Source organism: Schistocerca americana, chromosome 1 (genome assembly GCF_021461395.2).
Source record: "Schistocerca americana isolate TAMUIC-IGC-003095 chromosome 1, iqSchAmer2.1, whole genome shotgun sequence".
NCBI lineage: Eukaryota > Metazoa > Arthropoda > Insecta > Orthoptera > Acrididae > Schistocerca > Schistocerca americana.
The window spans coordinates 792,483,952-792,501,594 of record NC_060119.1 but is presented as its reverse complement, the minus strand read 5'-3'; the positions used below and the strand labels follow the sequence as shown (position 1 = coordinate 792,501,594).

At 36.9% G+C, this 17,643-nt stretch overlaps 1 protein-coding gene across 2 annotated transcripts in view; it reads left to right on the top strand.

Moving 5' to 3' along the window:
* The window catches only part of LOC124612464, a 134,966-nt gene that overhangs the window by 74,146 nt on the left and 43,177 nt on the right, over positions 1–17,643 (top strand). For both annotated transcript variants that reach the window (XM_047140703.1, XM_047140695.1), the window contains one exon: positions 14,874–16,208. In XM_047140703.1, coding sequence (XP_046996659.1) covers positions 14,874–16,208 — 1,335 coding nt within the window. The remainder of the gene's footprint in view (positions 1–14,873; positions 16,209–17,643) is intronic.

The following is a 17,643-nucleotide window of genomic DNA, read 5'->3' as shown; positions in this document are numbered from 1 at the left end:
TGCGTACTTCTTCCAGAACATTTACGTAAATTGTCGGTGTGTAATTTTTACGCATTGTTCATTCATCTGGTATGTTCTGATTCAACCAATGTTTGCGCAGTAAGCGTTTGAGGATAGGGCTTGTAAGTTTGTGAAGAGGAATGTTGCTTGCAATGAATGCTTCACATAGACCCATGTTATACAGATTTTTTTGGTTACCTTTGGACAGATCCCTGCTACTGCAACTTGCTATTGGCACAAGCTGTCGTGGCCCTTTCTTCTGTAATCCTGCAGTATGACGACTTAGAAACTTTTTTTTGCACGAAATGTTTTTCTCGCAAACTCGACAATATAAAACAGTTCCTTCATATGTAAATGTTCCAGGATGGTCAGCCATCCGATTTTTCTTTTTTTTCGGGCTGCATGGCGCAGAACACGTTACAAACTACACGTCGTAAACTTGGTCAACTGTGTACAAGAAACGTGCGACCAAAAGCTTGCATAGTTTCATTTAGTTATTGCCGACAGCGGAGGGGATTAATCGGGGGCGCTGGAGCATTGACTGTGCCTGTTCCAGTTCTTCTGTAATTTTTTCGCTAGGCAGTATCCTCTCTGCTAACGATTGCACGCAGTTCTAGGTTGCGGCTAATCTGTGAGACATCAAAACTAGATCGAGCTAGAGACCGCCCGTCTATATATTGTAAACATAGAGCGATGCTTCGTCATCAGTTTTTAGTTAAAATATACAATAACTGGTGAAAAGGAGCCAAATATGCGAATGCATATGCAACATGCAAATGCGAATAATCTGGTCTCTAATCATAACATATAAGCCAGCTCAGTATTCTGCTGTTTTTAAAAGACTGAATCTAAAATCATCAGCACAACCATAAAATATAGTTTATGCATCATTATTTTCATATTTTAGAATTTTTAAAAAAATACTTTACACAGATTCCTAAAAATTCTTTACCATATTTTTTAAATACTGAACCACATACAATATGACATCCTATAACCACTCAAAAGCCCTCTATGTATATCTGATGGTATCATATGTAGGTTAATTTTAATACATCCAGGAATAATGCAGTATCTGCAGACACAGATATGACATATTCTACATCCTGGAGGACCACCTCGCTATGGATCAATTGGAATGAAAGTTAATCTAATCTAATAAGGTATTTCCTCAAGAATACATCAGAATATATATACCAACAATGGAGATGTTAAATGTTTTTGCTTTTGTTATCAATTATTATGTTTATATGAGCTTATCCACAACAACACATCACTCATGGTGTAGTTGAAACCTCATTGCCTGATGCCTATGGGCAATCTGATCACCTGGTATCTTGGTTAACACTCTTCCAATGTTTAATATAACGAATGTACAATTATTGCACCATTCAGGATTGCAATCACTCCTAATCTGAGCACATGATGTAACATCACCAGCTCACTCTTGCATATATCTGTGCTAGAACATATATGTTCACATAATGTTCACTTTAGATCACTATTGTCAGAAGTGCCACCATGTAACAGAATGTGACCAGTGCCCAGATCTTCATAATTTAAAAACATTTTTAAACAATTCTTAATATCAAATTACATAAGATAAACCTAAAAACCTAAACCTTTTTTAAAAAATCCTGTGTAACTTATATGATGCCATAGGTGAACCAATTTTATTGCATCCACAAATAATCAAAATAAAAGGTGCAATTAATCTATATCAGAGCTCATTACCCAATGTTTACCTGCAATTTCGTCACCCAACATCTATCTGTAATTTTGTAACCCAATGTCTAGCTGAAATCTGTTCCACATTTGATGTATCAGTGTAGCCTACAGTTAATTTATCACATGGCATTGTAGGCCCTAGTTATTTGTAGCTGAAGCCATGAGTGACATACCTATAATTGTTTTCTTCTTTTGTAGACAGTGTATAAATGAGCTTATTTACAACAACACATTGTACAATGTCTAGGTGAACTCATGTTACACAACATCTAGGTACAAATTCATCACCAGATGTCTACCGGTAGGTTAAATCTCTAACGTCGTTTGCTATGATCACCATACAATTTAGCCTCCTTTGGATCGCAAACGCTTGTAAAATAACCTGTGATGGAGTGTTGCTAATCATTCACAGATATTGTATGTAATATAATTATTCTAGTCATAAGTGCTCTCCATAGATGACTAAATCAATGTGCCATCTAATTATATCTCCTAGATTTATTTTATTCCATCCAGAATTACTCAGAATCAAAGGCAAAGATAGAAAACAGAAGACGACATGGGGCTGTAAATAATATTTTACGATTTTGTTAACAAATGTGCTGTTTATACGAGCTTATTCACAACAATACATCATTCAATGTCTAGGTGATATTTCATTACCTGATACCTGCATCTGATCTCATCACCCGATGTCTCTTCCATCGTTTTACAGCCATGTGCTAAACGTTATCACATGGAATCACAGTATCTCTTCTTGAACCCATGGTGTCTCTATTTAACATTTGTTAGTCTTTTTTTGTAAGATGTGATGCATAAACACTTATGACAACATGTCGTACGACATGCAGGTGAAATCTCGGCACCTGACATCCATATACGTCGTTTCCCAATGTCTAGGTAAAATACTTTCCATTATTTGATACAAACAATATATTTATAAACCCACCTAAGATTGTAACTTTTCTGAAAGTAACCTGTAATCATGTATTACTAACCCTTAATACATATCTGTTGTAGTACAGTTGTTATTTTCACATGATATTCTCTCTTGATGACTAATATCAAAGTGCTCTCATGAAATACAACTTGTTCTTTCTACACCTCATGATATATTAATAGTTATTACTATAGGGTATAGCAGGATACATTTTAGCTGCTCTGGACATGTTAGCACGCGCGCCTTTGTACCAGTCCCTGTGTGCTCTGAAAGTGTTTACGTGCGCCATCAGTCCTTCTACCTGGTACTCTGAACGTGTCTACGCGTAGACAAGTTCAGAGTACGAGTAGAAGGACTGGTGGCACGCGTAAACATATTCTGGGCACACAGGGACAGGTACAAAGGCGCGCGTCTTAACATGTCCAGAGCAGTTAAAGGGTTAAAGGAATATGAACGAAACCAGTCTACAAAAGTTTGAATGTATAAGGTTTGAAGCTGCACAGTTTGGGATCCCTCTGAGTAGAATGGGATCTGCCATGCACTAAACCTTCTTATTACAGATTATAATTTAATACCTACTATAATCTGCATATACGTGGTGTTCCTTGTGAAGGCTAGATCGTTGTTTTTGTAGCAGTAAGCACATTGGAACCCGAGGTCTAGGGAGATCGTAAACTATTTCTCTTATCACCAGTGATGCATACAACTGGTTGGAGTCCAAGAATCCACTGACATGCTATAACTAGCCATGCATAGTTAAAGTCATCATCAGTTTGAAGACACACTTAATTAAAATTATAACAGCTCATCAAAAATTGTAAAGAAGTTTTTTGAGTAGATTCCAGTAGACCATTCAATAAATGTTCCTGACAGTACCTTCAATTACTATACATCTAAAAGTTCTATAAAATGCCCAATCTCATTCCTTAACAGGGTTATTGTAAGACTTTCACGTTGCGCCTTATATTTGTAATATTATGTTTCCTGTCATGTAGGTGGTCTCCAGAGGCTGTTTTGTTGTGAGTTCTGGAAGGCTCCTTAAACCTTGTATAACCTGTTTGCCCAACATAAAATTCTTGCCACTTGGCACAATGCAACTTAACATACATCAGTCATAGTATATTTGTCTTCATCTTTCTCAGTATTATGTCTCTATTTTGGTTTTAGTGTGTTAGCAGTGTTAAATGCAAGCCTTATGTTAGTTTTTTGAAATTACCGTTCTACCTTACGATCGTACGTAACGTGCTATTAAAGTACACCACCTTATATTGCATTGGATGGCATGATTCACCATTTATAATCATATCTGTGTTTGTAGGTTTCCTAAAAATGCTGAAACAGTATCAATCATTTTGTTTCTGTTATATGTAAATAATTGATGGCCTTATCCTTGTCCATTGCTAATGTAAACTGAAGTTTATTGTGCAACCCTTTTAATGATGCTAGATACTCTTGTACTCCAGTTTCACCACATTTTAACAAAACAATGATGTTGTCAATGTAATGCCTAAAATATACTATTTTTTCTTTCAAATCTCTGTTCAATTGGAAAAAATTATTTTCTAGGTTGTTTGTAATATCTGCCTTTATCCCCACCAAGCTATTGCCTCTGACCAGTCCTTCAAATTGATGTAGTACTTACTGTTAAATTGGAAATATTTATAAGATAATGGCATTTTTAGCAATTCCAACAGCTCCACAATCTCTCCTTGACATAACTTTCAATGGGTTAAAAGGTTATTTGTTATAATTTCAAGACATGCTTCAAATTGGCGCATTCATATACAAGCTTGTAATATCAGACAATGTTAATGTCAAATTACTTGGTATCTGCATGTCTTTCATTTTATGCAGATTTTAATAGGTACAAAAAAACAATTTGTAATAAGATGATCTTGTGTGTAGCAGATCTTGTTCTGTTGATGGGTGTTATAAATTGTGCAGCTTAAAATTTTGTAAGTTGGTTTTGGTCTTATGCCTTTTACATGTATCGGTTACTTCTTTTAGTAATAACTGTTAATATATCATGAGGCATAGAAAGAATAACCTAATCATCTCCTGTACTGTATTTGATAAGAGTGCATTTGATATTAGTCATCGAGAGAGAATATCACATGAAAATAATAATTGCTCTATAACAAATGTGTGTTAAAGGTTCTTAATATAAGATCACAGGTTAATTTAAGAGCAGTTACAATCTTATGTGGGTTTATAATTACGTTGTTTATATCAAATAATGGAAGGGATTTTACCTAGACATTGGGAGGCAGTGTTGTATATGGATGTCAGATGCCGAGATGTCACCTAGATGAAGTATGGTGCTTTGTCATAAATAGGTGTGTTTATGCATCACATGAAAAAGGCAAATAAATAGTAAATAGCCAGGTCATGGGTTCAATAAGAGATCCACGATTCTATGTGATAGAATATTACATGACACATCAAACAATGAAAGAGACAGCGTGCGACGAGATTAGACGTAGACGCCAGGTAATCAGATCTCACCTAGATGTCGAATGATGTATTGTTGTAAATAAGCTTGTATAAGCTGTATATTTGTTAACAAAATAGTAAATTATTATTTATAGCTCCATGTCATGTTGTCTTCTATGTGCTATCTTTGCCTTTGATTCTGAGTAATTCGGGATAGAATAAAATTAATCCAGATGATATTATTAGATATACGCAATGACATATTAATGACGATCTTTTAGGGAGAGCACCTGTGGTTATAATAATTTTATTACATACAGATATCTATAAATGATTAGCAACATTGGATCACTGGTTGTTTAACGAACACTTGTAATCCAAAGGAGGCTATAATTGTAGGTTGATCATAGCAAACAATGTTACAGATTTAATCTAGACATCGGATGATGAGTTTGTACGTAGATGTTGGGTAACATGAATGCACCTAGATATTGTACAACGTGTTGTTCTAAGGAAGCTCATTTATACATTACGTCTTATAAAATAAGGAAGATTTCTAAATACATCGTTCACAGCTTCAGTTATCAGCAATTGCAGTCCCATATGGTAAATTAACTGTACACTTACACACCAAATGTGGAAGAGATTTCACCTAGAACTTTGGGTGACAAAATTGCATGTAGACTATCACCTAGGCGTCAGACGGCATATTGTTGTATGCAAGCTTGTAAAAACAGCACATTTGCTAAGAAAAATGCAAAATATTAGTGTTAGCTTCATTGGTAAATAGGTACAGTGTATATTTTCCGCATGAAAAAATCATAATGTATTAATTGCACCTTTGATTTTGAGTATTTATGGATGTAATAAAATTAGCTCATATATGGCATCATATGACACACACACACACACACACACACACACACACACACACACACACACACACACACACAGGGATTTTTTAAAAAGTTTTAGGTTAACCTTATGTAATTCGATATTAACAATGTAGGAAAAGACAGCTGTAAATGGTTTTTTAATTGTCCCTGTCTGCAATTTACTGTGTATTCTTTACGGTAAGTAGCACTCTGTCTTTTCCTACATTGTTGATATTCCTACCTGGAGTATCCATTGTTTAATTTCACGTTAAGAATTGCTTAAAAAAATTCTTTAGGAATATTTTTGGAGAAGTTTCTTGGATAAAGATGGGTTGTTGTTATTGTGGTCTTCAGTCCTGAGACTGGTTTGATGCAGCTCTCCATGCTACTCTATCCTGTGCAAACTTCTTCATCTCACAGTACCTACTGCAGCCTATGTCCTTCTGAATCTGCTTAGTGTATTCATCTCTTGGTCTCCCTCTACGATTTTTACCCTCCACACTGTCCTCCAGTACCAAATTGGTGATCCTTTGATGCCTCAGAACATGTCCTACCAACTGATCCCTTCTTCTAGTCGAAGTTGTGCCACAAACTCCTCTTCTCCCCAATTCTATTCAATACCTCCTCATTAGTTATGTGATGTACCCATCTAATCATCAGCATTCTTCTGTAGCACCACATTTCAAAAGCTTCTATTCTCTTCTTGTCTAAACTATTTATCGTCCACGTTTCACTTCCATACGTGGCTACACTCCACACAAATACTTTCAGAAATGACTTACTAACACATAAATCAATACTGGATGTTAACAAATTTCTCTTATTCAGAAACGCTTTCCTTGCCATTACCAGTGTACATTTCATATCCTCTCTACTTCGACCATCATCAGTTATTTTGCTCCCCAAATAGCAAAACTCCTTTACTACTTTAAGTGTCTCATTTCCCAATCTAATTCCCTCAGCATCACCCGACTTAATTCGACTACATTCCATTATCCTTGTTTTGCTTTTGTTGATGTCCATCTTATACCCTCCTTTCAAGACACTATCCATTCGGTTCAACTGCTCTTCCAAGTCCTTTGCTGTTTCTGACAGAATTACAATGTCATCGGCGAACCTCATTTGTTTCCGTTACTGCTTGCTCAATATACAGATTGAATAGTCTTTCTTCTAAGATAAGTCGTAGGGTCAGTATTGCCTCACGTGTTCCAACATTTCTACGGAATCCAAACTGATCTTCCCCGAGGTTGCCTTCTACCAGTTTTTCCATTTGTCTGTAAAGAATTTGCGCTAGTATTTTGCAGCTGTGATTTATTAAACTTATAGTTTGGTAATTTTCACATCTGTCAACACCTGCTTTCTTCGGGATTGGAATTATTATATTTTTCTTGAAGTCTGAGGGAATTTCGCCTATCTCATACATCGTGCTCACCAGATGGTAGAGTTTTGTCAGGACTGGCTCTCCCAAGGCTGTCAGTAGTTCTAATGGAATGTTGTCTACTCCCAGGGCCTTGTTTCGACTTAGGTCTTTCAGTGCTCTGTCAAACTCTTCGTGCAGTATCATGTCTCCCATTTCATCTTTATCTACATCCTCTTCCATTTCCATGATATTGTCCTCAAGAACATCGCGCCTGTATAGACCCTCTATATACTCCTTCCACCTTTCTGCTTTCCCTTCTTTGCTTAGAACTGGGTTTCCATCTGAGCTCTTGATATTCATGCAAGTGGTTCTCCTTTCTCCAAAGGTCTCTTTAATTTTCCTGTAGGCAGTATCCATCTTACCCCTAGTGAGATAAGCCTCTGCATACTTACATTTGCCCTCTAGCCATCCCTGCTTAGCCATTTTGCACTTCCTGTCGATCTCATTTTTGAGACGTTTGTATTCCCTTTTGCCTGCTTCATTTACTGCATTTTTATATTTTCTCCTTTCATCAACTAAATTCAATATTTCTTCTGTTACCCAAGGATTTCTACTAGCCCTCATCTTTTTATCTACTTGATCCTCTGCTGCCTTCACTACTTCATCCCTCAGAGCTACCCATTCTTCTTCTACTGTATTTCTTTCCCTCATTCCTGTCTATTGTTCCCTTATGCTCTCCCTGAAACTCTGTACAACCTCTGGTTTAGTCTGTTTATCCAGGTCCCATCTTCTTAAATTCCCAACTTTTTGCAGTTTCTTCAGTTTTAATCTACAGTTCATAACCAATAGATTGTGGTCAGAGTCCACATCTTCCCCCGGAAATGCCTTACAATTTAAAACCTGGTTCCTAAATCTCTGTCTTACCATTATATAATCTATCTGAAACCTTTTAGTATCTCCAGGGTTCTTCCATGTATACAACCTTCTTTCATGATTCTTGAACCAAGTGTTAGCTATGATTAAGTTATGCTCTGTGCAAAATTCTACCAGACGGCTTCCTCTTTCATTTCTTAGCCCCAATCCATATTCACCTACTACGTTTCCTTCTCTTCCTTTTCCTACTGTCGAGTTCCAGTCACCCATGACTTTTAAATCTTCGTCTACCTGAATAATTTCTTTTATCTCATCATACATTTCATCAATTTCTTCATCATCTGCCGAGCTAGTTGGCATATAAACTTGTACTACTGTAGTAGGTGTGGGCTTCGTGTCTATCTTGGCCACAGTAATTCGTTCACTATGTTGTTTGTAGTAGCTTACCTGCACTCCTATTTTTTTATTCATTATTAAACCTACTCCTGCGTTAACCCTATTTGATTTTGTATTTATAACTCTGTATTCACCTGACCAAAAGTCTTGTTCCTCCTGCCACCGAACTTCACTAATTCCCACTATATCTAACTTTAACCTATCCATTTCCCTTTTTAAATTTTCTAACCTACCTGCCCGATTAAGGGATCTGACATTCCACGCTCCGATCCGTAGAACGCCAGTTTTCTTTCTCTTGATCAAGAGAAAAAAGATGGGTATATAACATAATTCTGTATGAAAATTTATCTCAAGAATTTGTTGTAGTACTGTTTTTAAAATTACGATGATCTGAATACTAGTCATATTCTATTACATGACAACATTTTTGACATTAGTCATCAAGGGTGAATATCACATTAGCATATTTGTTCTAGCACAGTCATGTGTAAGAGTGTGCTGGTAATTCTAGATGATGTCCTCAATTGTGTCAGGCGATGAGATTTCACATAGACCTCGAATGAGTCATGGATAACCTCATGTAAACATTGTAGTTGATAACAAAAGCACAAACATTATATATCTCTATTGTTGGTATATGTACTTTAAATGTATTCTTGTTGAAATACTATATCTGTGGCTATAGATATTGGAGCTATTTCTGGATGTATTAAAATAAAGCTACATATGATACCATTAGATGTACATATAGAGCTTTTGACTGGTTATAGGATGTCCTATTGTATGTGATTTTGTACAAAGAAAAATTTGGTAAAGAAATTTAAGAATTTGTATAAAATGTTTTTTTTTTCTTTTAATTTCCTACAATGATATGAAAGGGTTTATGCATAAATTATGTGTGTTGCGCATCATTTTACAGTCTTTTTTTTTTTTTTTTTTTTTTTTTTTTAACTGTAGAATACTGAGTTGGCTTATATGTTATGCTAATAATTAAGCTTGTGTAATTATATGGAATAGTAGATCCATGGCTTAATCTAATGTTACATTATGATATTGATTTGTACCACCACTGTGCCAGATGATGTACTTACATATCACTAAGAATTTATCTGCTGTAATCCATCAGTTGTAAAGTGGTGATGAATTTGAGCACTTGTAATCGGAACCATAACATGTGTGAAAATAGCTGTTATTTTAAAACTGACATGCCAACTTCTAGTATAGATCATGATACCAGCACCACTTATTGTTCTGAAGGATAAGATTACAATGATGTAAATGTAGGTATGTTGTTATTCCATGTATTGCAAATCTTGGTATAATTGTAAGCTGTTACATTAGTTACTGTATCCTAGCATTTTCGGTCCCATCTTTTACAAATCAGAAGATGGCAACAGAGAACTGTCGAAACCAGTAATCTATACGAATAAACAATGTAGCAATCTTGGCAGTTGAAAATTTATTCAGTGTTCATAATACTGCAGATCGCCTCCAGACTGGTTATGTATGATTGCAAGATTGCATTTATAGTGAAATCTGCCTCTACATCTCCATAATCACTACAGCATATTCTTTACTAAAGAACCTAAGTCAAAGGTGTCATCACTGAGCCCAATTCATGGCTTATTAATACTACTTGGTATTATAGTTTTACATGTAGCTACATCTACATCGATACTCTGCAGTCCACCGTAAGTCGGCAAAATATTCTTTCATTTGGAGGAGAAAGTTGGTTATTGAAATTTCATGAGAAGATGTCGCCACAACGATAAGTGGTTTTGTTTTAATGATGTCCATCCAAAATCCTGTATCATGTCCACAACACTCTCTCTGCTATTTCACAATAATACAAAATGTTCGGCCCTTGTTTGAACTTTTTTGATGTATTCTGTTAACCTATCTGCTAAGGATTGCACACCACACAGCAGTACTCCAAAAGACGATGCACAAACATATTGTAGGCAGTCTCTTTAGTAGTTCAGTTGCATCTTCTAAGTGTTCTGTCAATAAAATACAGTCTTTGGTTCACCTTCGCCACAACATTTTCTACGTGTTCTTTCCAATTTAAGTTGTTCATAATTGTAATTCCTAGGTATTTAGTTGAATTTACGGCCTTTAGATTTGATTGATTTATTGTGTAACCGAAGTTTAATGGATTCCTTTTAGCAGTAGTGTGGATGACCTCGCACTTTTCATTATTTAGGATCAATTGTCATGCCATACAGATCTCTCATCTAAATCATTTTGCAATTCATTTTGATCTTTTGATGACTTCACTAGACAATAAATGACAGCATCATCTGCAAACAACCTAAGACAGCTGCTCAGATTGTCTCCAAAATTAACAGCAGAAGCCTGTAACGTTACCTTGGGGGACACCAGAAATCAGTTCTGTTAGGGATACTGGTCTGTAATTTTACGAGTCCATTCTTTTGCCCTTGTTATATGCAGGACTCATTTGCAGTTTTTTCCAGTCTCTTGGGAATTTGCACTGGGCGAGAGATTCATGATAAATGCAAACAAAGTGAAGGTCAGTGCCATAGAATACTCGTTGGAAAACTGAATTGGGATTCCATCTGGACCTGGTGACGAGCTTATTTTCAAGTTCTTCAGTTGTTTCTCTACGTCATGGATGGTTATTACTGTGTTGTCCATAAGCTGAGTCGTTCAGTGGTGAAACTATGGTTTGTTTGCACAATTCTTTTGAGTGAACGACTTCTTGAATGTGAAATTTAGAACTTCAGCTTTCATTTTGCTACCTTCAACTGTCACAACAGACTGGTCAACAAATGACTTTATGGCAGCCGTGGACCCACTTAGTGATTTTACGTAAGATCAGAATTTTCTTGGGTTCTTTGCAAGATCTTTTGACAGTGGTAGTGCTTGTATGCTTCGCTCATAGATCTCTTCACAGGCACACAAACCTCTACTAACCTTTGCTTGTTGTACTTTGTGCTCTCTTTTGAACTGAGAGTGCAACAGCCTCTGCTTCTTCAGCATTTTCCAAGCCTCATTATTAAACCATGATGGATCTTTTCCACCCTTAATCCATTTAGTAGACACACAGTTCTCCAGACCACAATCTACAGCTTGCTTAAATTTTGCCCATTATTTCACTACATCCATCATACTGGAACTAAGTGATGATAGTTCACTGTCTAAGGAGGTGCTAACAACTGCTTATCTGCTCTTTCTAGCACAAACACTCTTCTAGTCGTCTTAATTGATTTATTAACTTTTGTAACCATAGTTGCTATAATGACATGATCGCCAATCCCTGTTTCTATACTGACATTGATAGGATCTGGCCTGTTTCTAGCCTTGTGAATCCTTATAAAGTGCATGGCAAGTGGTACTTTTCCTTCCATTTATTATTTTGTAGAGAAGCCACAGTTACCTCATAATTCAGAGCCTATTGTTTGCTTCATCTACAACTGAGCACCTCTGATAATTCCCATTCACATTCCTACTCCTGCGTGTTTCTGATGTTTTACGGACATCAGTTGTGTGTGACTCATTAATCCTGAAAAGTCCTGTGAGTATATTTTGCTACAGTTACTCAAAGTGTCATGTATTATATTTTTGGTAGCCAAATATGTTTCAATGAACAGCTTCCTATGTGTATTTTTCTGCTTCTTACCAACTGTGCTGATGACAATGTTTCAAAAAGTGTTTTCAGTATTATTTATATACCAAGAGGCAACTCTTGTCATCATTAATTAATCTAACAGTTGCATTCTTTTCCTTTTTCCTTCAACATTTGCACAGTTCCTCTACACTTTAGTTATTTAAATCATATTATTCTAGTGTGTCTGAAGAAAGGGTGACATCCTCCTTCTTGGAATTACTGGGTGTCTAAAGTTTTTTACTTTTTGGTAGTGTTTTGTATATTTGTAAACATTTTTCTTACAACTGCATCAGGGTCAATGATCCAGTCTCTGTAATCATTTTCAAAAAGGTCTGACCTGTTTGTTTGCCAACAAACTTAAGATATGTGCATCATGAGTGAGGTTACAAGCTCTCTATTCTTCGTAATTTTTAGAGATATCCTGTACAGAAATTTTTCTGTTAGTTTTGTCATGTTGCCACTTTCCAATCAGTTGGTGAAGTCAGTATCTGAGTGAGAATCATACACACTAGTAGAGAGAATGAAATTTTCAGTCTGCAGCGGTGTGTGTGCTTATATGAAACTTCTTATCAGATTAAAACTGTGTGTCGGACGGAGACTTTCGCGGGCAAGTGTTCTACCGACTGAGCTACCCAAGCATAACTCACGACCCATCCTCACAGTTTTACTTCTGCCAGTATCTTGTTTGTGCCTGTACTTCATAGAAGCTCTCCTGCAAACCTTTCAAAACTAGCACTCCTGGAAGAAAGGAGTGCTAGTCTTGCAAGGTTTAAGGAGAGCTTCTGTGAAGTTTGGAAGGTAGGAGACGAGATACTGGTGGAAATAAAGCTGTGAAGATGGGTCGTGAGTCATGCTTGGGTAGCTCAGTCAGTAGAGCACTTGCCTGCAAAAGGCAAAGGTCCCGAGTTCGAGTCTCGGTCTGACTCATAGTTTTAATATGGCAGGAAGTTTCATACATACTAGTAAACTTTCAAGTTTTCTCATAATTATACAGTTACTTACAGGACGAGTCTGGTGACCTAGAAAATATCATACCATATATTTGAGTCTGCCCTTATTGGTTAACCGAACCCAAACTATTCCATGTCCAGATTGAAGTACTCTCTTTGTTGATTTAAGTTCCTTGTCTGCTGGTATGAATACACTGCATTTGAACCTGTGGAGTCTCTCTCTTTGGTAAACGCTTCATCATATTACACAAATCATCTTTTTTAGAGAAGGGTACAATTTTTTTTAAATCATATTTTGGAACATAGCAAGCAAGATTATTTTGCACCTATTTCCAGAAAAAATTCTGTAGCTTTCTTATTGAGATCAGGAATTACTGTCTGTTGGATGTATAGATAATCTTATGAAAGGTACTTTTTGAAACAGGATTGACAGATTAATTGTTAATATGACCTAACCTTTTCCTTTGTCTTTTATCTTCTAGTCATGGTTGTTATTCAGTATGAGATAATGCATCAGTGGTGATTTTATTTCAGTCTTAGCAGCTGATGATGTTAAGTGCCATGTGAGTATTGTATTTCATGCCCAATACATACAAAGTTAGTCATTATCAAGATAGGATGTTGTGGGATTTATTGTGTTTATGCTTTGGTCATTGTTTTCATTCTTTGGTAGCAAGTGAAAATTTTGGGTATTTGTGGCTATACAGAATCTTGTGAAATAGTGTCACCCTTGAGCTAAAGTTCAACATGCGATGTTGCAGTTAATAAGCTACATATGTGTACCGTACTTTATGCATCACTGCCTCAGAATATATAATCTTTTTTCATATTTATTTTCATTATTATCCCTTTGAAAACTGAGACTTCTATATTGATAGTTCACAGTAAGTGTAATACAAGAGATGACAAAAAATAGAGTTTGCTGGTCAAGATTCAAACTGTGATAAGATATTTGTACATGGACATTGCAGGAGCCTTGTAAGAAAACTTTAACAGCAGTATCAATAAGGAGCAGAGAGCAGATAGAAACAGAAACAAAAACAAAAACAAAAACAAAAAGGTAAAGCCAGATAACAGATTTGAGGATTGAAGATAAGGAGGTAACAGTTATGAAACATGCGTTGTTTGTGCCTCATAGAACACAGTCGAGAAAAGGCAGGGAGAAAAGGACAACGTGACCAGTAGTTACTAGGAATGAACATATAACTGGGTGGTAAAAACAGCAACTGATATAAGAAGAGTTTCCTGAGACTGAAAAGGTCAGCGTAAGTTAGTTTAGGTGGATGGTGTTATAAAAGTCCGTTTGTGGTGTATCTGATTGCGTGGAAGATGGTTCAGTATAATTTAAATCATATTTGCAGTTTTATATATTTTTGTGTGTAATTTATCATTAATTTTATGTAGCTATGTACGCTGTCTGGTGATATCTGTGTCTGTTGAGTGAACATCAATAAAAAATGGATACCCAGTAATTCAAAGTCATGTAGAAATTATTTTGTGCATTTCAAACACAGTACATTCCAAACAGTAGAAAGTATTTACTAATTTACTTCATCTGAAATACAGAAATTCCATTGCTTCAGCCCAACCATTTTTTTCTTTGTAGCAAAAAATTATTATACACTTGTTCTTTACAGAAAAATCTTCTTGGTTGTTTTTAATTAAGTTAACTTTATTATTCTGTTTACAGGTGTCTGAAGAACAGGCAAATGAATTGGAACTGCCTGCTTTACAAATTGAGGAAGACAAATCTTCATCTCAAGCCAGTTCAAAAGCAGGCAGTGTGTCTTCCACAGACAGTATAGAGATGGTTGATACATCTGATCAGAGTGTACCCAATGTTAGTGTGGAAGGAACAACAAGCATAACAAATGAAGAAGGAAAATCACAGGATTCTCCAGAAAATAAAGAAAGTTCACCTGCTACCTTAAAGCATGACCATCTCAGGGACAAAAAACGAAATATAAACCCATTTTTTGTTGATAAGGAATCATATCGCGATAGTTTTAAAAGAAAACGGGGAAAAGACTATTTGAGATTTCCTTTTGATTTATTAGCTCAAGGACTGGACTATGATACTTTCGCAGTGGAGTTCAGAAAGTATAGCATTAGTTATGCAAAGAAGCTTGAAAAGGCCCGAAATAAAAAGCTAAATTGTGTAGAGTGGGGGAAACCAATTGTTGGCCCCACTTTCACTTTGCCGCCAAGAACCCGCAAAGATTCAGTCTGTAACACAGAAACTCGTGCTAATCAGAGGTACAATTTGAGAGGCAGGCAAAATAAAATTGAGAGGGATTATTTGGAATTCCTTGATGACGACAACTCGAGTGAATCGCTAAGCTCTCCAGGAGGTAAAGGTAACAATGACATGTCCCAAACAGATGACATAATTTTGAATAATGAAGTAAAGGATAACTCCAAGAAAGACCAGCAGTCACGCAGGGATTCCCCACCATTAGTCATTGTAGAGGAAATCAACAGTGCTAAAAAGTTGTATTTGCAAGAAAACTTAAATCAATCCATGACTCATAGTTCAGATAAATCTCCAAAAAAAGTGAATGTAAGTACACCTTCACAAGCTAGTGAAGCAAGCTCACCCACCATTCCAACAAAAAGGCTTTCTTTGCGGCGGGCAAATGCATCTATAAATTCAAATGATAAAAATGAAACGTGTGAAGGTAGTTCACCTGTAGTTATCGTGGAGGACACTGATAAGAAGGAGTTACTTCAGTGTGAAAATTTGAAGAGTCCAGTGTCTCAAAGAACTATCTCATCTCCAGCAAGTACTCCAAACAAAGAACACTACAGTCTGCCAAGTTCTCCTACTTCTTCGCCAGTTGTTTCATTGAAGAGATTGCCATCGAGGACAGATCCGTCTAGAGTAGTAGTGTGTGACAATGACAGAAAGACAAGGGCTGTAGACAGAACTGAGAGTCCACCTGTTCCTGATCAGAACGTAACAAAAAGACGGCGACTTGATTTTCAGTTGGCTGATGACAACGTAGTAGAAGTTGAAGAAGATAGGGTAAGTCAGTACTTTTCTTCCCTTCTGTAAATATAGGATACTAGTGATCCATGATAAGTCAGCTATGGCAAGTATCATTTCTTTTCTTCTTCTATGAGATATGCGTTCATGTGCAGTTGAAGTAGAGGAGGCAACTCTGTGTGTGTGTGTGTGTGTGTGTGTGTGTGTGTGTGTGTGTGTGTGCGTGTGTGTGGTGGTGGGGGGGGGGGGGGGGGAGGGGGGGGGAGAGAGAGAGAGAGAGAACTCGCGCACATTTCTGTTACTTCACTGTAGCCTGTGGCAAAACATACTGCTGAGCACAGCAGGTTTGACCACTTTAAAAACTGTGCCACTTGGTTACATCCCACCCACCTCTCCCTACCAATGCAATCTTTTGTGGATTATATAGATGGGAATTACCCATACAAAACATCCTGCAATCCTCCAGTCATGGGTCTCCATGATCCCAAGTTCCAACACCAACTTAAAATCCCCCCCCCCCCCCCCATTCCACCCCCATACCTATGCCACTACCCTTCCATTTCTTCCATTTTCCACTCACACTCTTTTCTCCTCTCCTTTTCCTTCTTCCTCTGCTCTATCTACCCCTACCACAATCAACTTCTCAACTTCATTGTATATCACTCATTCCCTTTGCACACACCAGCGCAAGCTTGCTGGTACTACATCTCTATTCTGTCCCTAAGCTGCATCCCTGCCATCCATCAGCACTTTACAGTTCACCTCACACCTCGCCACACCTCACCTCACCTCGCCTCATGTCACGTCAGTGTGGTGATTTATTGTCTTGTATCTTATGAACCTTTTAAACTGTGCAAGTAGTAACTTGTACCAATGAATGGATAAGATGCTAATAGAAGGCCAAAATTTTTATGGTAGGTCTGTCAATGAGCCTTTGAAAGTTGTCAACTTGCATTCCTACAGTCCTTCCTGCTGCTCAATTAATTGTTTAGATGTCAAGTCAGTGGAGTTCTGTCTGACTTTTTTCAAAGAAGTTTTAAGTGCTATTAGTAGTACAACTATCATTATAGAGAGTGCAGTTCAGTATTTCTTATTTATGAATGTGTTTCTTTTCCCAACCCTGCATGGGGAACATCCCTGTTACAGCTCATGTTTTGGTGGTTGGACTAGTAGGGTGAAAAAATTGGTTCCAAATGTTAACAGACCTTGTCTTAATTTTAACATACTTGAACTGATTATGATTGATGGCAGTTTTATAAACTTGGTGAAGGTCCTGTGTCTCATATTCGATACAAAGGAGTTTTAATAATCACATCCAAGTGAAACTAAAGACTAGGTCTCTGAAAGTGCCAGGACAGTTGTGAGTTGTGGAGTGACAGGCTCGTGGGCTCAGTGACACGCTGCTGGTTGAGAGAAGTGTTTTATTCATCTTCAAATACACATCATGTCATTAGTACTATGAGGCAGACATGCC